Raw genomic sequence first — 26,723 nt, 5'->3', positions numbered from 1 at the left:
CTAAGTTACTCTCTATCCTGTAGTAAGGAAACAACATGGAAATGTGAACTGCAAAAATGACAAAGTTTGTATATAGATGTGCCTGCAGTTAATTTCCCTGACCCTCATCTCAGGCTTGTTTGTGTCATGTTTTTGTCTCCTTCACTGTTTGAGTGTTGCTCTCTGATGGAGTCTCATTTGAAAGAATATGCATTAGAAACCATATTATAAAATAAATAGTCATCAGTTTATCAGGAGTTTCTGAGATCCGATAAGGATGCCAAAGCCTCTGGCTTTCACCAGACAGGGGTGGGATTCCCCAGCAAGCTGCTGGACATCCAGCCCCTACACCAGTGGAGAGGCAGGTCTGGCAGCCCTGCTAGCATGGCCCTGCTCAGTGGAAGGGGTACAGCCTTGCTGAGGTGAGCATGGAGGTGGTTTTTGGCTGGGGGCCTTCTCCCTCAAATTTGGGGAACAAACCCTTCAGAAAGCCATTGCCAACAGCAGCCTGGTGTGAATTGAAGGTACTGTTACCAAGGCTGGGTTTAGCTGTCTTCTCTGATGGCTGTTCCCTCCTTCATATAACTAAGATACGGAAACATATGGATAAGATACAAACATGGTGAGTCTAACCTGCCCTGCTGTCTGTGCCTGGTGCACTGCAGAAAGTAAGCCCTGGGCAAGTAGTGGGACATAAGGTGAACTTTTAGGTGGTATTTTTCTTAATCCTGCTACACTTCAGTAGAATTACAGGCATTGACACAAGAAGCACAGCCAGGAAACCCTTCCCAAGAGCTCGGACCATTGTGGTTCTACCTAAGACCCACAGACTGTGGGCTCCACAGATAGTGCAGTGGGATGGGGCACATGCCTTGAAAGATCTGCTGGGTAAAGCCAGGGAGAGCAAAGCTGTCCTTTTTGTGTCCTTTTTGCCACTTCACTGGGGCCATAAATGGGCTGCTGAAAGTGGCTGAGGGGCTCTTCTGCAGCTGTTGTGAATACAAAGAGAAGCTTTATCTTCCCTGCCTCAGAGGGACAGATGCATGGCTTGTTTGACATTTCTGTTTGGAAACTTCTAGACTGGTTTGAAAGTAAAGCTTGGAGTGACCTTGCTGCTTCCATTTATATCCAGTGACAGAGCAGTATGGCAGCAGGTTGGAGAACAAACTTGAGCTATTTGCCTTGCTTATAAATAAAGGAGAAAAATTTGGTCAAACCCTCCGTGGGCTGCAGTAGTTGGCCATAATTGTCTCCTCTCCTCTGGAGACCAATGTGCTGTGTCACCAGCACCTCAAACACATTGAAGGCCAGTGGGATGAAAACAAGTACCTGGGGGAAGTTTGTGTTCCATATTCATACACTGGCCTGCTCTAGGCTTAAATTTTTCAGTGTGAATAAAGCCTTCTCATGCTTCTGAGAGCTTGTAATAAACTGATGTAAAAGAAAACGCTACCTCAAAAGTTCTTGAATCACTGTTGTGAGACTGGCACAGGGATGCCTCATGCTAGAAATCAGCTGAAGTGTTTAATGCTCTCTGAGCTGCTCTTTCATCTCCAGCCAATGTCCCTTTGCTTATAGCCTTGCTAGCTGGGTGTCTCATTTCCATACATTTTGCTGTGTCCCCTGTTTTTCCAGAGGAGATGAAACTTGGTCTACACAATCTCCAAACACTTTCAAGGAATAAGGCTTTGTATTGGTCATTGGGCTGCTTCCCTATGTGCAAACAGTCTTCAGGTGTGGAAAATACAGCCATCATGGAAATGGGTGTGACTTTGTGAGGCTTGATAGCCATAATCTGGGTGAAATTGTTGGTTCCTCAGGCACCTTAAAGCACGGGTGTCCAGAAGCAAGGAGAGGATGGTTGTTTTGTATTCACCTGAGGCATGTTGGACATCCAGTAACAGCAGTTGTTGTGACAAGATGATGATCAGATTGGTGTGGATCTGATACCATGCAGCTGTTAGTCATACTTGTCTGTGTGTGCCCCAGCTTGCCAGACAGCAGCATTTGAATGGCATAGGTTATCAGGTATCAGCTGGATTTCCAGGATGCAATAACCAAGAGTCAAAGGTTTGCTGTCCCTGAATGTGTGTTTGTACTTTTCCTGTGAAAGGAGGTAAAGCACAGCAGACTTCATTCAGGTTTCTTCTGTGTAAAGTCCACAGTGCAGTAAAGGGAATAGCAGGTCAATAAACCTCTCCTTCTTTCCTGATTGAGAATGCTGCCTCCCATCTCCTCCCACTGAGCTGCCCTCTAGGTGCAAACGTTAAAATATTATTTATGCAGAAAATGTCTGGGATGTGTATGTGCATCACAGCTATGTTTGGGCTGTTTAAAAAATGTTGTGACTTTGGAGGGCTCTTAGAGGAATGCTGCACACCAGACCGAATATATTGTGGGTAGCTCTATACCCTGTTTCTCCATCCTTGTCAGTTTTAGAAGCCTTTTCTTTTTCTAGTCTCTTCCTCCTTCTTTAACTGAAAAATCTCTTTCCAGTTATCCAGTTAATTCTCAATGGAAGCATTCCTATTTTGCTAACTAAGTACTTAAATTATAGCTAGTCCTTGACCCACAAATACCTAGGAAGTACATCTATTTCCAGTTCCAGATTCCAGAAGGGGCTCCTGTCAACAGGACAGAACATGGTTTTCAGACCTTATCCTGAGAGTTTATCAGCCATCTGGTTGCTGCATGATGCAATGTTTAGCACTGAATAGCAGTTTTCATTCAACAATACTGCACTCGCTCATTCCCTACTATTAAAAAGTTTGGGGAAAGTGGCACTGTTTAATCTGTCTGAGACACTAACTACTGTCTTTATTTCTGAAAAATGTAGGTACCATATGTTTCCCACAACATATTTCAAGCAAATCCAAGCACTCCACTTCTTCCTTACCACTTGGTTTGTCATTCTTTGGGACATAGCAAAATTCCACAATGATGATGGTAAAAGCAGTTGGTTTTAGTTGTAGATCTTCACTTGTGTTTCAGACTGCTGTGAGTAATTGGGTCAGACCACAGACCACTAAAGGTCATGTAGACTTTCTCTGTCACATGAGATCGTCTCAGTTCTTAGTCCCATTGCAGGCAGGGATTTTTTTTTTTTCATCATTCCAAAAGGCTTCTGTTTATTCAACATGGATGCCACTATAAATAAGAAGAAAATTCGGGAGACCCAAATGAAAAAATATTTCTAGCTTATCTCCAAGGCAGTCCAACCTCAAGAACAAAATGTTCTTTGTATAGTCAATACAGACAAGAATCATTCCTCTTCCTGGCTACCCATAAAAGCTGAAGCACATAGCAATCTGAATTGTCCCACTTAATTAAGTCATCTGAAGGGTATCTCCAGCTTCTGCTTTTGGGTAACCCCCAGCTTGACAGCCTGCGTGGGAGCCTATGCCTGATGTGTTGCCTGTGGAGTCACAAAGAGTAAGCCAGGACAATCACTACTGAGATCTTGTCTTCCTCCAAGGACCTCACTTATCTAAGCCACCTACATTGTGTACCTAAAATGAGCCTGTCTAGATTCCTCCTGATGTGGATTGTGCTATATATATGAGAGACTGAGGAAATGCTTGAAAAATTGATGAACTTTGAGTCTTTTAATAATAATAATAATGGTGCTCACTGATGAAAACAGATTAATTATTCAAAATTTGTGTGTTGCAGAGCAGAGGCAAAAGTCTGGTCACCACTTGTAAGCGAGGAGGGAAAGACACATCCTTATAAGATGAATCTGGCCTCTGAGCCACAGGTAAGTCCTGGAATAACTGCTCTTGTTCCCTCTTACTCCTGTGGGAGAAATTCTGGGCCTGATCCTCCAAGGAGCTGAGCATATGCCACTCTGTTAATCATGTTGGGGGTAGCATCATGCCCCATGCTATCAAGAGATCATGTGGTCCTTGGAGGCCTTGAGAGACGGACTCCCTCCCTTATGGTGAGAATCCTGCTGCTGTGGAGAGCTAATTGGGTGCCATGCCTAAGGTAACCTGCTTGGGTCAGAGGTGTCTCCTGCCATCTGCATGCTCACACCTACCACAGGGCACAGAAGGCTCTGTAGAGACACTGTGGCTCAGTAAATCATTGCTACTGTGCTAAGCCGGTTGGTTGTCATTGATAGAAAATACTTGGGGGATGAAGAATATTATTCACTCAGTGTTTCCTCTTGGTTTGTTTTTTTTTGTTTTCTTTTTCTTACACATTAAGCTCTTAGCAGTCTAGCTGTGGAGAAAGTGGAAGAGAAATACACCAGCATCTTACATTTTTATCTGTGTGGCAGATCATGCAACCTCTCTCTAGGAAGTTGGTTTTGTAACCTGTTGACAGCCTTGCCTCATTGGCCTGCTGCCTCTGTCAAGTAAACGTAATAATAACAGGGATCTGTGCAAGGGCATTGACTGGGCTAGATTTAGAGGATTACACTGCAAAAAAAATCTAAAATAACTACACTAAAGTCAGTAGCATTTGTCTGGATTTTCACTGGGGCAGTGACATGGCCCCAGTGGATTCTGGCCCAAGCACACATCCTGTGTGAGTCTTTCTAGCAAAATAAGTAGATTATAAAACTAGTTTGACTCTGCAATTAATTAAGCAATAACATGGCTGTTTTGGTTGGAAAGGACCTGAGACTAAAGCAGCACATGTGCAGCAACACCCTGCCCAGACCTTGGCCTGGGATCTGTCCATGTCCTCTTTCACATCAGGCTTCTCTGTGTTGCTTGGCCCAAGAAATCGGTGCGGCATTCTCCAGGTATTTCATAACTCTGCCAAGGCACAGTGTGTGACTGCGCCATTTGGACTTAGTTTGAGCTGGAGCCATGTGGTGATACCTGTCTGTGACACTTTTGAGCTGAGGTCTCATCTGTGTCTTCTGCTGCCCAGGTTTTGGAAAGGCTCTGCTTCAGCCTTGAGACTTGGGGGCTATCTCTTGCCAAAGTGGGGCAGAGTCTGCACTGCGGCTTTGCTGCAGGATGCAGAGAGCTGTCATTTAATTTAGCAGGAGACTCTATCCTAGAGACAATTTCCCAATGCAGCCATTAGCAAGAATTCAGCTAAATGCCATAAAATCAAACATACAGCACAACACATCCCTTAAATGGGATTTTAAAGTAGCTCACTAATTTTAGTTAACTGCATCAAGAAACCTGCTGCTGAACTCCCCTGTCACTCACTGCCCCACCACATTTTTCCCCCCAGTGCAGCCTGGATAGATGGTCAGGATTTAATAGTAATGCTGGTGGTGGAAGACATCCCTTCCTAAACCCTAACCTCAGTCTTAGTCCTGGTTCTAGCTCTGGCCACTGGATAGATATCCTGATACTGCTAGTTTGTAAGTATAGTACAACTGAATTTATTGGTAGCAACCTGTAACTGACTTGAGCAGGAGAATTTGATGGACAACTGAGTGTGGAGAAATTCGTGTTACAGAGCTTATCTCTGAGCAGTGACCATTGTCTTAATCCCATACTAAAAATCAATGGTTACCTGAAAATTAGGCTTTGACCCCTTTGATGGCTGATGCTTGAAGAGTTATTTCCTCGTGTGAGAGGAACATTTAAACTCACAGAAGTCTTTTCTTATTCCCTTCCTTTCAATTAAAGCAGATTAAATAATTTGCAGTTGTGTGTTAGTGGGGCTTGCTGTTGTTCAGAGCACTGGGCTTAAATTTAAAGGGCTTTGCTTGCTGCATACTCAGACAGGAACTCAGCAGTGTGAGGGGAGATGCATCATGTCTGCAAAACCACAATATACTCTTAAGGCATTACAGTGCCTGAACATCCTAATCTGCTATGCCAAATGCAGGAATACCATTAAGTTGTAAGGTTGTGGGGTTTGTTGTTTGGTGGATTGTTTGGGGCTTTTTTCCCATTTGTTTTTTCAGTAGCTGACTACAGCAAGTAAGTTTTGTAGTGAGGTCTTTCTGCTTGGAGCATGAAATCAGAAGAGCATGCTGATTCCTGCCAGAGCATGTGGCAGGTGTTGGCCAAGTTGCTCTGGTGCTGTGTCTTTGCAGCATCATCAGGGGTTTTGGCCAGGCCTGCTGCAAATCAGCAGTAGCAGAGTGCAGAAAATGCTATGTGTATGTATACCAACATGGCAAACTGCTATGAATTTTACCACAAAGATGCTGATACCATTTTTCCAGCAGGACTGGTTGAAGCTGTGAGTAGAGCTGAATCTTCGAAGGCAAAACTGAGCTGTCCAGGTTTTCTTAACTTGCTGGCCAGTGAAAACAGTATCTTTGCTTTTCTTGGCAACAGTCTAGTGCAGAACACTTATTAATTCACTTACCAAAGAAAATAGGACGTGCTGAGTCCAAGTGGTTTGTTTAAATCCTGGTCCAGGGTCCTCTGACAATGGTTCTCATTGGCTTTGCACATGGCCATTTGAATGCAGACATAAAATCATACATGTGAATAGCCTTACTTCAGGCTCAAAAGAAAAAAAGGCTTTAAAACCCTTGCTGTAGAAATTGACTTGTTCAGATCTATTACCACCTTTCTTAGAATTAGTTTGTTAGATGTTGCCTCTTCTACCTTTGGTATCTTAGAAGTTTTTCACGCTTGTCCACCTTCTTTTTGTCTTCCTCCTTTACTGATGTAGCTGCTAGATCTTTGCAAAAAATCTTGCAAAATAACTTAATTTTCAGTTTGTCTCAGGAACCAGTGCTTAAGAGCTTGTCTATGACTAGCTACATATTTTAAGATCTCTGCTTACACATTTTTTACCCCGTTTGAAATGGACTGTTTGTTTACTGCTGTAATCCTTTGGAGGCTGATATTTGGTGACATGCTCCATCATGCTGGTGGAAGTGTTTTCCCTTACTTGGAATTTACATTCAAGATACTTTTATTTGCCTTTGGAAAATAAAAAGGCATTCTACAACCTCCCATGCATTCCCCGAAGTCCTGAGTCCAAAGACTGACTTCATTGTCTAAGCTGATCTTTGCCCACGAAAGAGCTACAGTCTTATTATTATTATTTCATTGCCATTATCCTTATCCTTCTAAATTAATTTAAACTGAGGCAAGAGTGATGACAAAATTGCATTTCATCAAAAGGGGCAGCAGCTGGTTCAGTGTTGATGGCTCAGCAGCTGAGCTAGCTTTGTTTTGGTGCCCATGGCAACACTAGAGGAAGGAAATGACAGTCTTCTTAGCATATTTACTCAGTTAGTTCACTTGCACTTCTAACCCAGATTCTAAGGCTGATAACTCAGTGGCATTTTCCCATCAAGATCTTTTCCTCACAACAGTGGGAAAGACTAAAATAACATGTCTGCCTCTCCCTTCTGCTTAATGTCTCTTGAGAAAAGTGGTCACAGCAAGAGAGAACAAGTTACTTGATGGCTAAGGTAATTTTAATGCTTATGATACTGACCAGAGACCAGCATAAGTTCAAGTCAGCTGTGCCGTCTGGTGATCTTGGGCCACATAGGGCCCAAGGGGCTGAATTGTACCCAAGGGGCTGAATTGCCTCTTGGTAAAATAAACAGCAAAACTCTGTATCTTCTGACTGTGCCAAGTCTTGTCAGACCTGGGGTTTGTTTTGGTTTTTTGTTTGTTTGGGTATTTTTGTTTTGGGGTTTTTTTATAAGACACAGATGCCAGTGGGGTCCAGGTCTCTGTTTTTGCTGAGTGAGGTAATGTAGAGAAAGAGCTGAGAGAGTCCAGCTTCAAGGATAGTCAATACCCAGACTGTCCCCAAAACTAGTCTGGCTCCCTGAAGGCTATATATCCCCTTTGCAATAAGGCACAAGTATTAACATCAGACCTTGAGAATGCCAGTGAAAACTCTTGGTTTGAGATGGACAGTTCAGCTTTTCTTAATCACAAAAAGTAAGGGCTTTCAAACATAAGGATTTTTTTTAATAGAAATAACCTTCAGACAGAGGTTAACAGCTGGAGGAGCTCTGAGGGTGAATCAGGGTATTTTTAGGATGATAGAAACAGACAGCCACTTCTGTCTTCCCAAAGCTTCTTTAAAATGTCTGTCCTGTGTTCTTACAGAGTGATGTCATTGTTTCCATCGTGTGTATTTTATTTCCTTGGATACGGAGCAGGCGGGGGCTATAGAAACTGGGTGTGTGGCTGGCTTGGCCTTTGATAAGGCTGTGCATGTGTGGGCAATGCATGAAGCAATAGGTATATAAAGTAACAATACTGACACTGAACTGTGCTGGCATATTGCGACCTGCTGGTTTTGGTTAAGAGGCATTACTGCATGGGTGTGGAATGTGTCAGGGACGTGGAGGGAGAGGATGTGGGAAGCTAGTCTTGTTGTTTTACCCCCCTACAATAACAAAACCCCAAACCCTTCCTAATTTTTAATCAGATTTCAAAGCATTGCAAAAGATCCTTCCATAGCTGAAAAACCCCAAACAATAATAGAGGGAGAGGTGAAAGTAAAGGCATTTCTTCGTACTTGTGATCACAGCTGATGAAACATAGCATGGGGTAGAGTTTGCCATGAAGATGTCCTCTCCTGAGCTGTTGCTGTGTCTTTGGCACAAGCAGCCTCCCCCCAGACACGCCAGCTGGTCAGAAGTATGGCCTTCGCTCCCTGGGTGGCTTTGCAAGGGCAAGGATGAAGCTGGGGGTTTGCCTGCTGGTCTCTGCTCTCCTTCACTGCTCACAGGACCAGAGTGCTCTCACTCTCTGAGGTTTGGTCAGGGGCCTGTTTTCTTAGAGCTGAGTAAACATTTGTACTGAGAAATGTTTCATCTTGTTTCCTTTTGGCGTGGTTCTCGAGGTGTGCAATCCAGCATTGCCTACCCTGAGCTTCTGGGCTCTGACTTGGGATGCAAAAACATCCCACGTTTCTGAGGCCCTGTGAGGCAGCAAGTTTTGCTGGTTCACTTGGCTGCTCCAGGCTCCTGTGGGGACTTTTGTTTTTCCCTGCAACTGCAGTGTCTGGCTGCTGATTTTATTTTCTTAATTTTTTTTTTTTTTTTTTTTTTAGTTTGTGACATGAGGTGAGAGTGAATCCCCTGACTCTTAAGAGCTGGCCAGTCTCTGAATCACTACTGCACACCTGAAAGTAGTTTTTGGTTTTGAGTAGCCCTTTGCTCCATGTTTGACCTCTTTTTCCTCCAGAGACTGCAGAGAGGGAGCCTGGGAAGGGGCAGGGGCAGGCAGGGGAGTGAGGGTGCTGTAGGTGGGTGGCAGCAGGGCATTAGCCAGCATTTATGAGGCCTAGCCCAGCTGAATGCCTTCAGGCCATGCTGTGGGGAGAGGAAAACCCCACTTAACGGGAGAGGCTGCTTGACCCTGCACATCTTGGTTTAGTTTATTCAGTGAGTACAAAAAGCCTCCAGATTTTTCCTGTTTCTGGTGGTGGTGACATCCGTACATGCCTTGCACAGGATGGCCTTGGCCACGTCACTGCAGTGTGGAAGGGACCCAAGAGCCCACCCTCACCTCAGTCTGCTCCCAACCTGCTTGAGGGCACGAGGCCATGAAGGTGTCCAGATGGCTTTATGCCAGTAGGATGAGTCCCAGCTCAGCTGATAGAGGTGGCTCATCCTGGGCTGGCTGGCTGTCTGCTTCACTGACAGCTGGGAATTTCCCTGAAGCCACATGCCCCCATTCCCAATGGTGGAAATGGGTCCAGTGGTGGAAGTGTTGGTGAGGAGGAAGCAGACACCCATGCCACAGCCACTGGCTGGCCCCAGGCACAGCAGTGACAGCTGATGTAGCTGTGGGGATTTCACAGCCTGGACGTCAGCATCACTGAGGATGGCCTCATATGAGAGGGAGGAAGGGGCCATTGTTTTCCCTGATAATTCCCCATGACGCAGCCTGCAGCTGGTGCAGTAGGAAATGCTGATCTGCTTCCTGCCCTGGCACAGGGATGTTTTCCCCATCCTCACAGCCTGGCACCTTTGCTGACAGCTCTCTGCTGGCGGGCTGTGGTGGTGGCTGTGGGACCCCCTTAGCACCCAGCTAGAATGGCTGTGTTGCAGTGCCTGCAGCACACAGCTGTGTCCCATCTGCCCCAGAGAGGGCTACTGCCACTAACAGCCAGCACCCAGAAAACTCTTCTGGCAGAGGATGTGCATGTCTGACCTGAAGCTACAAATGTTGTTTGTCCTTGGAATTGAAAAATAGCTTTTTTTTCTGTGAGATGGGGACATTTGCAGTGGGAGAACGTGGGCTTGTGCTCCAAAGCCGTTTTGAGCTTGTTCTTATGGGGGGGTAGTTTTAGATAGGGCTGTTGAAGGAATCGCTTTAATTTCAAAGTGAAGCAAGAGCTCAGAAGCAGCTGGTAGAGAAGTCGGTGCAGTTGCTGATCTAGTTTAGCTTGGTCTAGTCACTCTGCTGGGCCCTCTGGAAACAGAAGCCCTGCAAAGAAAGGAAGAGAGAAAGACTGATGTCTGTGCAGACAAAACTATTTAACTATCATGGTATCAGTTTATAGTGGTAAAATAATGCTCTTGAATATCCTACCTGGTAGCTCGGGAGCTTCCATACCCCAGCTTCAGACCAAAATAACAACTGCTGGTAACCCTGCTCGCTGCTGACAGGGCTGGTGTAAGAGGACTGAGGTAGTGCCACAGCTTGCAGGGAGAGTGAGGCAAGTGCTTCCAGTTCTGCCTGCAGGTGCCAACAGAATGTGTCTCTGAAGGGATCTAACATTAGGCACACTCCTCTGTACTGCTCTCAAAGAAAGAGCAGGTCATGTCCTGACTGATTAAGATCATGTCCTTTTAGCTGACTGCCAGTTCTTCCTCTGCAAACAGACCATTGCTTACTGCTCTTGCAGCCTGTGCTCCAGCCAGGGATGCTGTTTAATGCTACTTGCCCCCTTTTCCTTGTGTTGGTCCTGGGATTGCCACAGCCTTAGGCAAACCCTAGACATCTCAAATGCATAAACTAGGTACTATCCCCCCACATGCACAGTGTAGTTGGGTTTTTGCACTAATGTTTTCCACTTGCCTACTGGTGGACAGGTTTTTGGGAGTGTCACTTATCTGACTTTTTTTTCCAGTATTGTGAGAGACTGTCACATAAACATGATTCCAGGAGCTGTGGTTTTAACAAAACTGCTGCACAGCACAGGCCTTAGTTGGTTGGCAGTTTTGGAAAATCCCTAGATAAATAGTGAGAATGCATTATCTTTTGATCTTGGGATCATGAAAGCACTTGTTCTTTGCAAATTCCTTCCACAGCTCGAGCAGAAAGAACAGCATGGTGTAACAGGAAGTCCTGGAGAATTTGGATTATCCAAGTGCCCTTTATAATGCTACTGCTCTTGTAATACTTGTCTGTATACTCTTGGGTTATTCACATTCTGTGCTCTTCTCCACATAGGATTTTTCTAATCTTCAGACACCAGGTTCTGCACCAATTTCTCTATTTAACTGTTAAACTCCCTTATAGTCAGTGACCTCTGTACACCTGAGAGCTCCTGGAGATGTTCCAACAATTTTGAAAGCTTAACGTATGGTCTTGGTGTTACTACACAGCAGAAAACCTATCTGGTGTCCAAAAGTAGGACAAAAGCTCTTATGTGGATTCTGTGCTGAAGTGTGTGTTGCAGTTCTTAGAGTCAAGGCACTAATGTGATGTCAGTCTCTCTTCTCCATGTAGCTGCCCTGTTTTTTCAACACTTGCTGGAAGAAGGATCCTTGAGGCCTCCATCGCTGTCAAACTCAATTTGACTTGGCTGACACATTCAAAGATTCAACATGCCCATGTGCATGTTGGATATGTAATTGAGACACCTTACTTTCTTAGGAAACCAGAGTTTAAAAAAAAGCCCAACCAAACTGTAAATTACTTCCCTTTCCTTAATTCTTGGTTAATGTTTAAATGTCTCCTCAACACATCTTGTGACATGATTTCAATGTGGAGCCTATTTGACCTAAGAATATAACCCCCTTAGCCTAAACCTTCTGCCTCAGTCTTTCATGAAACTGACTATTTGTGTGCACGTCTGTAACCCTCTCCCACTCATGGCCTCTGAATGGTGGGCTACCATGTGTATTTAGTGCTGATATAACTGTTCCCCGTGGTTTGATATACGGGCTAAAGTTTTTTTTTTTTGCTAAAATCCACATTTTTGCCATGGGAAGGACTATTTTCACAAGTCCAGTTATGTGGTTTGAATGAGATTGCAACAAAGGGAGATTAGCTAATTGCTCCAGGGTCATTTTCCCTTTGGTGTGTGGGAAGGTTTCATGGCTAACATCCATACTTATTGGCCAGAAAGCTGTGGGAGAGCAGCCTTGTCACTCCACACCTGAACATCTTGAGCTACCCCTCTGATTTCAAATGACTTGTAACTCATAAGGCATTTGGATCCAAGCTGCTCTTCTCTGAGGGATTCTATGCTCTGCTTGATGCCATAAATAGCATTCTGATGCCATGAAGTGAAATGACTCCCATCTGTCAGTCTGGGAAGGCTAGCCAGCTGCCTAAGGAAGTCTGGAGACAAAAAAGTGATTTAAAGAAAAATCTGTAGGGGGATTTAAGTCATACTTTTTTCTAATGAGTGTTTATCTTGTAACTATATCTCTATCAAACAAACACTGTGACATGTTCATAGGGCAGTAAAAGCTCACATCATTGCTGTAGAAGTCAGTGCCTGTTTAGAGTGGGAGTGGGAACTAGTTGTGTTAGAGCTGGGACCCATGGGCCCAGCATGCTGAGAAGTGCCCCCTTTCATGCTGTGCCATTGGCTGTTAGCCCTGTATTCAAGCCAATCTCTATGGCTGGCTGAAACATTTCAAAAATCGTATTTTGGTGCCATCTCTTAGCCCTCGATATCTCAGCCACCTCTGTGGCTCCTAGCCCTATCTTATGCCTGCTCTAGTGAGGCCAAATTATACTTTCTTTTTGCTTTGGTCAAGCATCTTCACTGGGGAGAAATAAGTCCTGGATGTTGTTGTCTCTGCCACAAGGCTGCTAATTCCCAGCCTGCTGAACTGGTGATAGGGCTTAGAAATGTCCTCATTTTTGTTAGCACTGCCTGTGATTAAGAAGAGTCCTAGCTCAGGTCTTATTTAACTTGGATTTACCCTTTTTCTTATTAGATTGTAGCCTGTGTTTCTAAGTGTACACGACTACTGCTGGAAGCCTCCAGTTTGCAGCAAACCCAGAACATCCGGATGATATTTTGTATTTCTGATGCTGAAGAAGTTGCTAAAAGTGAGCTGCCACTGCCTATGGACAATCTTTTGTATTAACAATGGTCATATTCACACCTTTGTTGTGGATTTTCTTGTCTAGAAATTCCAGTTGTTCATCAAAGACAGCCATGAATCCTGGTCTTAGCTGAAGGACCAGAGATGCTCCAGAGCACTTGTAGTAATGACAAATCCCTTCTTTTTTTGGGTTGTCTTATCTAAAGGAAGCTGAACTTTCAGATGTCATTGAGAAGTGCTCTTCTTTCTGCCCCTCAACTTCGTTTTCCATAGAAATCAACCCTGCTCTCAGGAATTGCAAGGAATACTTAAAATCTGTAGTCTTCCTTGGGAAAGTTGGTCCTGTAGCTTACTGTAGGCTTGCAGGAGCTCCCAGATGTGTCCACCTTGAGCTAATAGCTCTGGCAGTGTTTATGAGCTCTTACGTTACCAGTATGTCAACACTAAAATGTCCTGAAAGTCATCCTGAAGCCGTCCAGGATGGGCCCTCGTGCCATGTGGAGAATGCTCACTTGCTCTGGTGGTTGTGGTCACCTGCTCCTCAGCTGAGACCACACATGAAGGCCACCACTGCAGTGGCTGTGGGGCTGCCCTGTCACATCCACCTGCATGCCTGAGCACCTCTGATTGTTGCCTCTGCTCCTTTGCATGCAGGAAATAAGGCACATAGGAAGTGCACACAATCGGAGTGCAGTGCCCTTCACTGCTGCCACAGCTTCTGCCCCCAGGGTGATCACTGCTCAGTACAACAGCCCAGCAGGTCTCTACTCCTCAGAGAACATCCAGACCTTCAACAGTGCGGTGGAGACAAAAACATCACCTGGGGCCCTGGAGCCTACCAAGCCGTAAGTACCTCCCTCACCTCCCCTCCCTCCCTGGGCCTCCAGGAAAAGGCTTCAGGAGACACGAGTTCACTGCAGAGGTACCAGTCTGTTAAACCAAGAAAAGCTCTCTTTCAGGACAACGGAAGTAGAAGAGGCACAAGCGTGGATGTTGTTCCCAGGGACAGGGCTCGGAGGAGTGGGGGACGTTTCATGAGGTGCAGACATGAAATTAATGCTGTTGTGTTTCTTTGTTTAGCAGAGACCGACGCAGTTTCCGCGTGCGTTCAGCATGACGTACCAGCCCGCTGGTCTGAGCAGGTGCCTGATAGCTTGTTACAAGCACTTCCTAAAGTTAGCATTTTGTGCCGGCTTCGCTGCAATGCTGGGCAGGAAAGGCACCAGCTAGTGCAGGAAGCACACCCGTCCCTGTTCCCAGGTGGCCTGGGATTCAGAGACAGGCTCTGCCTTAGTTTGGATATTTCTGTGTTTTATTATCAAACTTTGCTTTTCACAGGAGTTTTAAAAAATAGCTGAAACATTCATTCCTGTGTGAGGGGTTCTATGTATGAGATTGGAAAAGGTCCCAACCTTAAAATGGCCTGTTCATTTTTGTGTTTGCAACTGAACCTCACCAAAGACATTATTTTATCCTAGATTTTCAAAGTTCCCCTTTTCTTCGTTGGAGGTGAAGGAGCTCCAGGAGCTTAACCAGGAGCTTCCTCCTTAACCAGGAGCGATCTGAAAATTTTCTGGCTGTGATGGTCAGGTCGCTTAACTGCCCTAAGTCTCTGCATAGCAATATCAAACTGCCTAGAAGACTTTGGCTATTTCTATAATAAAAGATGGAAAACCAGTGCTTTTGGTAATATTTGATTAAATTTCTGACTTGGGAAAAAATCAGAAAAAGTCAGGCAAAAGTAACTTCAGCCTCTGCTGTTGCAGGGTACAAAGACCTGATTGTGGTTTAACACAAGCCTGACAACTTTCCTATGAGTAAAACCAGCTCCTTGCTCTGGCAGTTCAGTCTGCAGCATGGTCCCTTCTAGGGAGTTACAGTGCTGCCACTGGCAGATGAGGTGGCAAATTGTTCTTCATTTGCTTCTGGTAGACTCAGCAGCCTCATTCAGGGGCTGGGCAAAAGCAGAGCAAGGACGAGGAAAATCTGACATTGCATTAACCTGATGGGACCATCTGGCAGTGAGATACCATCCCTAGTCTACTCTGGTGTCCCCTCCATGTGAGAGCACTCCCTGGAAGCCAGGTAGATTTGGCTGGAACATTGTAGCTGATCCCTTTCTCTTGCAGGGATCAGCAAAGAGGTGGATTCCTTCTAGGGCTGTGGCTCACTCTGCTCCTCCTAGCAGGAACATCCATTGCTAGCCCTGCTCCATCTTGGATACAAGGCATCTCTTTCATCCTTTCCTTGCTGAAACACAGCAAGTTGCAAAGGAATGCTGGGAAAGCTGTGGATGAGGCTTTGATGTTAATATGCTTTTGTTTACAGAGTCATCAAAAGCAAATGAATTACTGATAGTTTTCAGTGAGAGCCAGGGACCTCAGCCTGCTGTTAAAAACCCACTGTAGTCTCCCCAGTGCACAAGCACAGGATGTCTAGGCTCTCCCTTCACACACCCTTCCAGCTGCCTTTAAATTCATGCCCATCTGTTTTGCTGAGTTATTTGGTACATACCTGACCTTTTTCTGGGTTTACCTGACATTTATTTGCATCCCCATCCCGCACCCTGCAGATACACAACCTGTCTGAACCCAGCACTTGATCCTGCCACTGCACATGGTGATGTGACTGGAGACCTAGTCCATGCTTCGTCCTTAGAGGGTGTGTGGTATAAATGCAGGGCTGTAGTACATAGAGAAAGAAAAGAAAATATCTCCACTGTATTTGATGTCACATAGCAGGTGGGGATGGAGAAGCCCCACTGCTGAGCACATCTGGTTTGGGATGGGAGGTGAGATTACTCCCCAGTAGGATGCCAAGGCTAGCTTTGAGGAGAGCAGCAGTGAAGGTGGCATTCCTTGTCTGGGCAGTGGGACCACAAGTGTGTGCACAGGGAGTTACTGTATAATGAAACCCCTACTGCCACTTCTTCATTGCTTTTACAGCCCATGCATTTGTTTATCAGTGGAGTGCTTGCTTTTTAGTTTTTGTGTGGACACACCTGGAGTGTGAGACCAGAGGCACAGCATTAGCCAGAAGCCTGTAAAATTGTGTATTCAGTGGTGTGTCCTTATGGCAGTATTCTGCAGCTGCTTGATGGCTTGAAGTATTTGGCTTTGCCTTTCATTAATTTCTTTCTTCTTTCCTTTCTTCCTCCTCTGCATTTTCCCCTCAATTTGGCAATGTAAATCCCAAACAAACCTTGAACAACCCCACCTCCCACTGCCCGTGTGGACGCGTGGGCTGGCAGCCGCCCATGGCCGGTGGGCGCGATGCAGGCTCCCATCGCCTCCGTGTACGACCCTCTGCAGAGCTCCGAGCTGCGGCGCAGGCACAGCACCTCCTCCAGCCCCAGCCAGGTCCGAGTGGGGCCTGAGCAGCTGAAGCACGTGGCCCAGGTCTGCCCCAACAGCCCTGTGGAAGTGGAGGTGCCAGGACTCAAAGTGCTGCACGTGCAGTTCAATTCTCCCCTGCAGCTCTATTCGCAAAGCAACATCATGGACACCCTGCAGGGGCAGATCTCTTCTGTTAGCCCTGATTTCCCCAGGTAACCTGCCCATGGCCTCTGCAGCCAGCTCAGCATATCTGCTCATCTGCATTTCGGTGTCCACGAGTCCCTCGTTCCTGTCTGTGGCTCATGGCATTTTCCAGTCACAAGAAAACAGCATTTACATTTCACCCTTCCAATGTCAGTGCATGACTCTTCACAGGAGCTTTCTTTGCCTTGTGTCTGTGCCCAACACCATGGGAAACACCAAAACATGTTTTTAGTGTGTCAGTATGTCCATTGCCCCCTGCCCACCCCCACAGCAGGACTTGACAGCACCTGGTGGCTTTTCTGGAGGATTCACCTGCAGCAGATGGGTTTGCTGAGGGTAGGAGAGTGCTTTATCCTGAAAGCTGGTATTTTTCCTGCACTTTAAATAGCTTTTGATGTTTGTGACTGACAGGTGCTGCCAGTCTGTTCTTCTGTTTCATTGGCCATGGGTGTGTGCTGAGCATGTTTCATTTCAGGCTGAAGCAGGTACCCATGCTCTCCATCTTTGGCTGACAACAGTCAAGAGTTTGGAGCAGCCTGGCAGGCACCAGACACATGGAGGGACAGCTGTGTTCCCACCCCTGCCCGCTTGTCTGCAGAGGTTGCTGCAGCACAGGCTACCTCTGCCCAAAGGAGTGGAGGATGCTCAGCATGCTCTGAGGTCTGCAGGACTTGTGGTGAGCCTCAGCATCACAAGGTCTGGGTGCTGTTTGATGTCATCTTTGTGGTACTTGGGAACCCCCCGGTCTGTGCCTCTAAGTGACAGCCTCTGAGTTTTACAGGGAGGACTTTAGAGTCAGGACAGGTGAAACACGTTTTTCTGTCTCACAGGAGCAGTCCAGTCAAGGATGAACTGTGAATCTTCTACTATGTGACCAAGCAGCTTGTGTCTGTGTGACATGTGGCCTAGGACAGTGGTCCATTCCAGGGCTTCCATGGGGCAGAAAAGGACACAGACAGATCTCATGGCTCCTGGACTGCTCACAGTTCCCTTCTGGGATCCATGTACTTCAAAGCAGAAAAGCTGGTGTCCTCAGCCCTGGACCCACACAGCCAAGCTTTGCCATGTGCCAGGAGCCAAAAGATAGTGGGAGGCTGAGGATTTACTCCTACCTTGTTACTCAGTGCAGTTACTTGCTGTAAGTCAGTCCTCTGGCTTGTAGTCAGTACCATGCACAGCAGAAGTGGTCACACTGCCAGCTCTCTGTGCTGGCCTGGAGAACTGACAGTGCTCACAAAGGAGCCCAGACATCAGCAATCGTTTATTGGCAAAAGGGAGTGCTCCAAGCATTGGGCCTTCCTGCAGCCTTGAGACCCTTGTAAGCTTTGCAAAATAGGGTGGCATAAAATAGTAAAATATCATTAGTAAAAAATAAACTGCTTATGAAGATTCTGTGCAAGGCTGTGTCTTTATGGTTTTTATTACTATCTTGTTGTCAATATTTAAGGCTCAGTGATCAAGTATTAGTCAGTCGGTGTTGCAAGTTTCCCATGGTAGCAGCAATGAGATCCAGTAACGGTTGTGTAAGTCCAAGTCCCAATAAATGTGCTTGGGGTTTTTCCCTACAAAGTTTCTGCATGAGGGAAGTTGTGTGCATGGAAAAGGACACCAGATGCTGGTGATTGCTGCAGATAAAGCACCTGTGTAACAGGAGGTGCCAAAAATCAGCTGGCATACAGAGACTCAGTATCTTGCAGGTACAATTTCTGTGCCTGTGGCCTTGCCCTTTCAAAAGATACACATATTTTTGGAGATGTTGTTTAATTTAAGCAGCGTAGCCTTCTGCCCTGACAGTTTGAGGTATTTTACTCTGCTGGTGCAAATCTGATTTTGATGGTTTATATAGCCTTTTGGACATCTTGTATACGTCAAGTGGACGTATAGGGTGCATTCCTGGGAGAGCTGATGTGTATGTTGTGCACTGCCACAATGCATGGTTGAAATGTGATGGCTCTGTTTGACTCTAATGCTTTTAAAGATTATTTAGCCTCTGCTTTTTGGATGCATGTTATTGAAACATTCTTAGTATGCAAACTGCAATGAAAGGCTTCTTGCATAATGTTTTTATGGGTGGATAGAGCAGTGGGAGTATATGAGTTTACCAGAGATTAATGTAATGTAGAGCATGGGACATCTTCTGTCTAATAGAAGGCACATAATTATTTTTATTTGGGTAAGAAGCTTCAGTAACTGAGATTCAGGCTTCAACTGTTTGCATGTCTAATGAGCTTCCTGCTCCACTGAAAATTGCTAAAGATGGAAACATTTTATGAAATCCTTTTTATGGAAATAGCATTTTATAACTCATGTGATGATTTTACTTCTGATGCTTGAAGAGTTTATTATGTAGAGTAACTCCCAGATGACTCAATCGGTCATTGGCATTGAAAATATGCAGTTGCCTCCTTGAGAAAAAAAATTTCCCTCTGCAATTTAGTCTGAACTTCAGGATGCTTATGTACTTTTCATGCAATCACACAGTGCAAGAATGGTGAAACCAAGTAGACCATTTACATTTATACTACATTATAGAATTGAGCTATCAGAGGAGATTTGTCAGCTATTTCATTTTATTGTATATGTTTTACTGCAGCTGTGGAACACAAGGCAGGCAGGAACTTCCTGTGTCCTTTAGTCCATCCCTTAGTCCAGGATTTGGCAATTTAAACCACTGATTTAAATAATTCCCACTGTATATTTGTCCAGACTATTTTCACATCCTTTAGTTTGGAGGTTCCTCACCTGTCCACAACAATCTCCTCTGGTATTTCAGTGTCAATAGACATATTGGAAAGCTTTTCCCAAGGGATACTCTAAATATGCTCCTGCAGTTTAAGCCTATCCTCTACCCACTTCATGTGGAGTATATCTTAGGTACTTCCTCCAGACTCTTTTTATCCCCAAAGACCCTTCGAGTGGCACAATGACCTCCTTCTCCATGACCCTGTGCTGTGAAAAGCTGCCCTGGAAGCACCTTGGGCTCTAAGCTGAGGATTCAAGTCCCTCAAGACATGAAGAGTGGGAGCAGCACCTTAGGGCAGCTGCACTGAGGGCTTAGCCTTAGCTGCAGAAATCTCTGCCCTCGACCTGCTCATTAACCTTAGTAAAATACTGTAAGTGATCTCCACCTAGAAAATGGAAATAGTAACACTCACTTGAAAACCAGACTAAATTACTTCCAATCAGAGAATCTTCTAGTTAGATCCTACAGCTGTTACTTTGTGAAGGTGACGCTTACAAACAATTCATAGGGTACTTGCAAAGATTTTTTTTTTAATGGAATAAACTTAACTTTGAGATTCACAGTGATGTAAGGTAGTTTATGCATGCAAGGAACATGTGTGGATGGCACAGCTACCACGTGGGATTCCCATCCCAGCACATGAATTCTTTACTTTCCTATTTACAGAGCTGTGGTTTGCTGGGCAGAAGGTTTTAGTTGCTGGAGTGTATGGTAATTGTGAAGCAGGGCAAACCCTGGCTGGGGGCAGTTGGTGAGCAGCTGCTGAGAGCAGAGTGGGCAGACAGCCCAGCGTGCCAGTCCCACCCGGAGCACATCCAGCCCCTCCGTGTTCCTGGCCTCCTGTCGTGCGTGTGCTTTGCACCTTCATTCTTCAGTCATATGATGCATCGTGAAATTTTTGCAAGAGGGATTGGCTTTAGTTTTCATCCATTTAACAAGAGGATTCTCTGTTCCTTCCTCAGTTTAGATCAGCATAACCAGACCCCAGGCAGCATTGCCATAGACAGACAATCTGAGGTTTACAAGATGCTGCAGGAGAATCAAGAGTCAAATGAGCCACCCAGACAGTCTGCTTCATTTCTTGTGTTGCAAGAGATCTTGGAGTCAGAGGAGAAAGGTGAGTACCTGATCCGAGCGTGCTCTTCCCCTCTGCTGTTCTTTGGGTTGAGTAACATTTAAAACTTTATTTTCCATTTAGCTGTTGATTGTTCAAGGTAGCATGTGTAGGTGGTGTCTACAGAAACCTACAGACCCTGTCACTAATTTGATCTCTTCATATTCTCTCATTGATTAGTTTCAGTGTCTATGGGCCCATATCATTGCTTAATCATTGAGTGTGCACTCCAGAAATAAACCCTTGCAACATTTAATTATCAAGAAGGAATTTTTAAAGTTACAAAACCTCCTATAGTTTCTAAAGTTTTGCCCCCTTTAAGATAGTATTCACTGATTAAAGACCATCTTAGAGTCAAGACTTTGGATGGTTTCACAAGATAGTGCTCTTCAGTGAGTTCTATTGCTTCTGAACTCCATCCCCCTACACAAGAAAAAGTATCCCCTTCTGCAGTTAAATATAAAAATATAGAAGCTGGATTACAGCGAGCAGTTCATAGCTTTTGACCTCTGAAAATTCACTCATCTTGGCATTCTTGATCTTAGGTCTGGACTTGTACAATTCAGAGCTATAGAGTTTAAGATAAAAAAGCCAATTAACTTATTTGGGGGCTAAATCATGCTCTCTTCTCCCCTTAAATAAAATTAAATAAGTGAATGGGAAAAGAATTCCAAGAATTACCTTTTTTTCTCCTTAGGGCAGTCATTTGTGTTATTAGCTTGGCAGTGGAACGTTCAGTTTAATCCAAAAAAAGCCTGACGCTGATATATTCACCACAAAAAGAAACAGATCAGCCAAGTGCTGGTAGGTCTGAGGGAGCTGTGGTGAAACAGCAAAATGAAGGAAATAAGGAAACAATAGGAAGAAAGAAACCAGGATCATGGAGTCTCTAATAAGCTATTAAAATACCTACCCTAAAGAATCTTTTAAATATTGGGTGTTTGCAGCTTGCCCTCAGGGTTCAGCTCCTGCATGGAAGGAGTAACTCGGACTTCTCACAAGCCAAGGTCCTCCCCCGTGCTTAGTAGTGCTGAAGAAGATAAGAAGCAAAAGCCGCTCTGTTTTATCTTTCTTTGAAGATTTGCAGCATTGTTGGGATTCTCTGGCACAAGGTTTGCCTGCCGGATCACGGGCCGGGATAGGCTCTGGCATTATTCCACAGTGAGCTGATAATGCCCCATGGCCCAGCCTGCCGTGCTGCTCGGCCAGCAGCAAACAAGCACACAGTGCTGCGAGTCAGATCGTTCGTGTGATAAATGGCACATTGGATGGCGCCTTCTCCCAGCCCGGCTCCAGGCAATGGCTTGTGGTTGGCAGCTGTGAGCCATCGCCCCAGGTGGGACAAGGCCCGTGGGGCATCGCTGGCTGTGTGGGCTGCTCTGACTTTCACCAGCTGAGAGCCTGGGCCCAGCACAGTGGCTGAGCATGGGTTTTTGGAAGCTCCACGGCTGGTCTTTTAAGACCTGACCCTGTGCTTAAAACTGGAGAGTGTTTCACTGGCTGGAACACGCTGTGTTTCCCATGAGTGTTTGATTAGGAGAGATTTAAAAACGTTTTGTTGATGTTGCTGATAAGAGCAAAGTGCTGGTTGAGGCAAAGGGAATGAACAGAGGTGATAGGGAAGAGTCTGAAAATGTGATTGCTGCTGCTTGCTTCCCAGTGAGGGTCACTTGCAGCAACTCTTGGAGGGTAGGTGGCTCTTGCTATGTTTGGAGGGTTAGGGAACTTGCACCTCTGGACCAGCATCTGCGCAGAGCTGGGTGCAAACCCCTGTGCTGAAGGCTGCCCTAAAGACAAACCAATGCAGCATCACCTGCCCCACAGCTGAGGTAGGCAGTTCCCCCCTTTTTCCTTCAGCTCTTCTGTCAGTGATGCTGCCCTAGGCTGTGGGAGTCCCTGACATGGCTGGTCACCAGGGTCTGTCTTTGGAGGGTTTTTCTGCCCCTTGCACTGGGAATGCCCATTGGAAATGTGCTCTTGGTTTGACACTGGTCAGAAGGGTTTCATCAGTGTCCCTCACAGTCCAAGGTGTTTCTGGTGAAATATCATGGGAGCCTCCTTCCCTTGTTAACTGGTGTCCAACCCCTTTAGAAAACTCATATAGATTAAATTAGTCCCATCATTGGTGTCATTTTATAAAAGGCTCCCTTTTCCCTGCAGATATTTAAAGGCTTGCCTCATATCCCACATCTAGGATCCACTGCTGATTTAGGCATCCAGGTCAGCACAATGTCTCCTGCAAAGGCCCTGCAGGAATTCCCTGCCCCAGAGAAGTTGCAATAGGGAGATACCTGGGGCATGCTATGCAACAGGAGAGGAGTGCAAGGTTATCCCTAGTGTCCCAGGGCTCTGCAAGAAGGAGTTTGCTAACTAAATCTTCCAGGAGTCTTGGGGGAACCAACTCTGCTGTAAAACAGACAGCAAACTGGAAAAGGGCTTTGACGGTCCTCCCAACAGAACACCCACCTCTTTCTGAGCTCAAATCTGGGAATCAGCTTGACCCTGAGTGTGTGATCAAGACACATCAGGCAGACTCCAGTGCTGCCAAGGCTCAGGCTTTGCTTTGCTTTGTGCATCTGTGCATGTGAGACACATCAGCTGAAGTCTGATGGGCTTTTAAGATGAGAAAATAATCTCATCTGACTGCCCACCGTCCCAAGCCCTCACATTTCCAGGGTGAGGTTCAGCTGTGTGCCTCCTCTCCTTCCTCCCCACACATCCCTGCCCACTTTCCATGCATGAATCCCTGCCTCAGAGCTGGGGTTAAAGAATATCATGCCCCCAGCAGAGCATCTGCTTGGGAGGAACAGCCTCAAGCCACGCACCTCACATGCTCTGAAGCACTCTCCTTCCACCCCCAGGAGACCCTACCAAACCATCTGGATTTAGGAGCGTCAAAGCCCCTACCACAAAGGTGGCCTCATCGATTGGGAATGCCCAGAAGCTGCCCATGTGTGACAAGTGTGGATCTGGCATTGTGTAAGTAAGCCTGTCCCTGGGGTTGCAGGTGAGCAGCCCATGCCTGTGCCAGGGGCTGAGGGAGTGCACCCAAACAGCTTCACTTACCCACATCCAGTGCATCCAGGAGACTCAAGGCACATTTATTCTCACCAGCTTTACTAACGCTAACTTTGCAGGTCCCTGCAGTAAGGCAGGAGTTGGGTTTCCATCTGCAGATCCGTATCAGTGGAAACCAGAGCAAGTCCTTGTGACTCAAGCCTTGAGGCAGTTGCTGCTGCAGTGTTTGGCTGACCTGAAATCTGTTTACAGCATTTGGAAACAAAATGACCTTTCCATTCAGGGCCTGTGTATGTAATGAATTTCCTGTCTCGGTGTTCCCGGGCGTGGCATGGAGACTTGCCTTGGTGGTCAGAGGCAGTGGGGACTGCAGAGCTGCATTCTGCTCTCTACTTTCCTGAGGGACCTCACACCTCCACCGTGTCTATGCAGACATAATGTGTTTTTTGCATTTATATGGGTAAAATCCAATTCCAGCTGACCTGGGGTTTGGGTTTGGTACAGAGCTGCTGTATCATAAGTGTGACCACATGGGGGACCCAGCATTGAAAACCCATGTCTTTGAGTTGCTCTGTTTTTCAACCTCAAATTCTTCCCTGCAGCCCCCTTAACAGCTGACTCCACAGCAGTCAAGTACTGGTAGCCAAACCTGCACTGTCATGGAAGAATCCTGATTTTTCAGATGGTGCCTGCCACAGGCTATCAGATTGTTGCTGAGACCCGCTACACTCTGATTGCATGGTCCTGGCATGCCTGGAGCATCTGGACCAGCAGATTCGTTAGAGAGGCAATCCATACCCTGTAAAATATGAATCAGAGACAAACCCTGTAATCATTCAACCAGCTGGGTAGGTCTGGAGAAGAAAGCACAAGGCCATGAATAGCACTCAAAACTAATGAATTACAGAAAATAGAGATGGCTGCTGGAACAAAATAATACTGGAAAATTTGTGTTGGGGCTGATGGTAGTTAACAAACTGCTGTATAGTTTTTGTAGTTTTCCTAGTCATCTGTTGGGCTGAGCTGTGAAGTCTTCCAGTAAGAGCTGGCCCACATTTGGCTGGATCTGTTCACTGCAGCTCCCAAGCAGCCATGTCTGAGATGGAAACCAGGATGTAGTCTCTGTGCTTCTCCCACAAGTCAGTCACTAGCAAAAGGGCAGTGCTGGCTGTGCAGCCTTCATCCCTGCATTTCTGCATTTGTTTTGCCATCCAGTTGGCTTGTGCCTGGATTTTGCTTCCCCAGATGGTCAAGCTACTGCCTGCCATTTGATCCTGGGCATTTGAATGCTGTTGTGCTGTCTGCAGCCACCAGCTAAAGATGCTATCACAGTAATTCTTGCCACCACAGGTGATAGATAGGACTGTCCCTGTGTAACTTACGCAGGTCAATGCTGGGAAACACTTTCTAGAGGAGAGTTTCCATGCCAGCACATGTTTGGCTTCTAAAAGTGCTGTTAACATTTGCCTGACCAGAGGCAGGGCCTATACTTTGACTTGTCAGGAGGTGAAGAAAATTGTTCACCTTTGGGACTGGTTTGGGTCTGGGCTGGGTGGAAGGTGGCTGGGGAGGAGGGAGACAGTGGTGGGCACTGAGCGGTGCTCGTTCCTCCCCAGAGGGATGTTCGTGAAGATCCGGGACAAGCAGCGTCACCCCGAGTGCTACGTGTGCAGCGACTGTGGCACCAATCTCAAGCAGAAAGGACACTTCTTTGTGGGAGACCAAATCTACTGCGAGAAGCACGCGCGGGAACGGGTGACTCCCCCGGAGGGCTACGAGGTGGTCACTGTCTTCCCAAAGTAAACTGTGCTGCTCACAAAGCCAGAAGGATGATTTATCCTCTGCTGATTTTCCTTGGAGAGCATTATCCCTACCCCCTGCAGAATCTTGTTTGCAGTAAGGAATGCTAGGCATGGCTTTGAATTTCCTTGTCATTTTTAATCCTCCATCTGTTCACATGAGATGTCGCTAATTGTTCAATATTCTTTTCATCCTCTCTTTAACTTTTTTTTTAATAAACAGAATTTTTTTTTCCTTCATTGTGCTGTCAATCACACAGGAAAATCAGAGGCCAAAGTCAGATTACAAGTTTTTCTGTGTTCTAGTTATTTGCCATCTGTTTGCCTGCAATAAATGGGGTGAATCCACAAGGTGTTAAGTGTCTGCTTTCTGCAGTTTTCCTTGTGCACTGGACTGTAGTTCTCTGGGCAGCAGAAGAGGTGCCCAGTGCATGGCTCTGTTTATCCTGGAGAATAGTGGGAAGGATTTACAAAGTTGAGTCAGGCTGGTTTTGCTGCCAGCTGAGCTGTGAGCAGCTGCCTGCTGGCACCCAGCAAGGGGAAGGTGGGCACAGCCAAGCCGCAGAGCAGCCTGTGGCCTGTGCCCAGTGCAAGGCAGCCGAGAGCTGCCTCCTCTGTGTGCAGCACTGCTTCACGATGATGGGACTGGGCACGGCAGTCTGCTACTGCTACTGTTACTGCATCACCACAGATGCCCCTTTGTTCCCCACAGTCACCAACTGAGCTCTATGAGAAAAATTATCACATGATGATTGCTGGAAACCAGGGAATCTGAGAGTGAAGAGGGGAAGGTTTGAGTGGCCACAGTCCCTGTTCGGGCTCCCTCTGGGGGGAACCACATGTGGCTGCCCAAGGTATCACCCTGTTCCTAGTGCTGCTGCTGTGCACAGCTGCTGGAGGGTGCCTTTGGGGGGTGATGTGGGGAGGGGGACACATGCCCCTTGTGCCCTGGACACAGGGCTGATGGTGCCTGAGGAGCAGAACGTCCACCCGTGTAGAGCACAGAGGAGGCCTGCAGTGGTTATTTCTCTCACACCTTTAAGTGAGATGATGGCTGTTCTTAAGCATATAAACTGTTTAGAAGATGTGTCATGTTTCCTTTAAAACGAATGGGCAGTGGTTGAAATCAGCAGGTTTGTGGCTGCACACAGGCCTCTGTGGCCAGCATAAGGCCCCTGGAGTTAGTGGGTGCATCTGCAACAGCTACAGACAGGGTCATGTCCTTGCCCTGGAAAGTCCTTTCTGTGTTCAGCAGTGCTGTACTGCTGTGCCCTGTTTCCTCTCCTTCACAATGAATCACACCACAGCACAGCTGCGTTGTTAAAAAAAAAAAAAAAAAACAAACCCAAAAAAACCCAAACAACAAAAAGATAATAAACCA

At 46.1% G+C, this 26,723-nt stretch overlaps 1 protein-coding gene across 2 annotated transcripts in view; it reads left to right on the top strand.

The window, feature by feature from the left end:
• The window catches only part of PDLIM1 (PDZ and LIM domain 1), a 43,823-nt gene extending 18,130 nt beyond the window's left edge, over nucleotides 1–25,693 (top strand). For both annotated transcript variants that reach the window (XM_053948963.1, XM_053948964.1), the window contains exons 3-7: nucleotides 3,652–3,736; nucleotides 13,784–13,974; nucleotides 20,374–20,528; nucleotides 23,387–23,504; nucleotides 25,160–25,693. In XM_053948963.1, coding sequence (XP_053804938.1) covers nucleotides 3,652–3,736; nucleotides 13,784–13,974; nucleotides 20,374–20,528; nucleotides 23,387–23,504; nucleotides 25,160–25,346 — 736 coding nt within the window. In that variant the 3' untranslated portion in view covers nucleotides 25,347–25,693. The remainder of the gene's footprint in view (nucleotides 1–3,651; nucleotides 3,737–13,783; nucleotides 13,975–20,373; nucleotides 20,529–23,386; nucleotides 23,505–25,159) is intronic.
• Nucleotides 25,694–26,723: the final 1,030 nt, after the last annotated feature.

Source organism: Vidua chalybeata, chromosome 8, assembly GCF_026979565.1.
Source record: "Vidua chalybeata isolate OUT-0048 chromosome 8, bVidCha1 merged haplotype, whole genome shotgun sequence".
Classification (NCBI taxonomy): Eukaryota; Metazoa; Chordata; class Aves; order Passeriformes; family Viduidae; genus Vidua; species Vidua chalybeata.
Note: the sequence above shows the minus strand (reverse complement) of the source record. Positions and strands in the feature narration are given on the sequence as shown.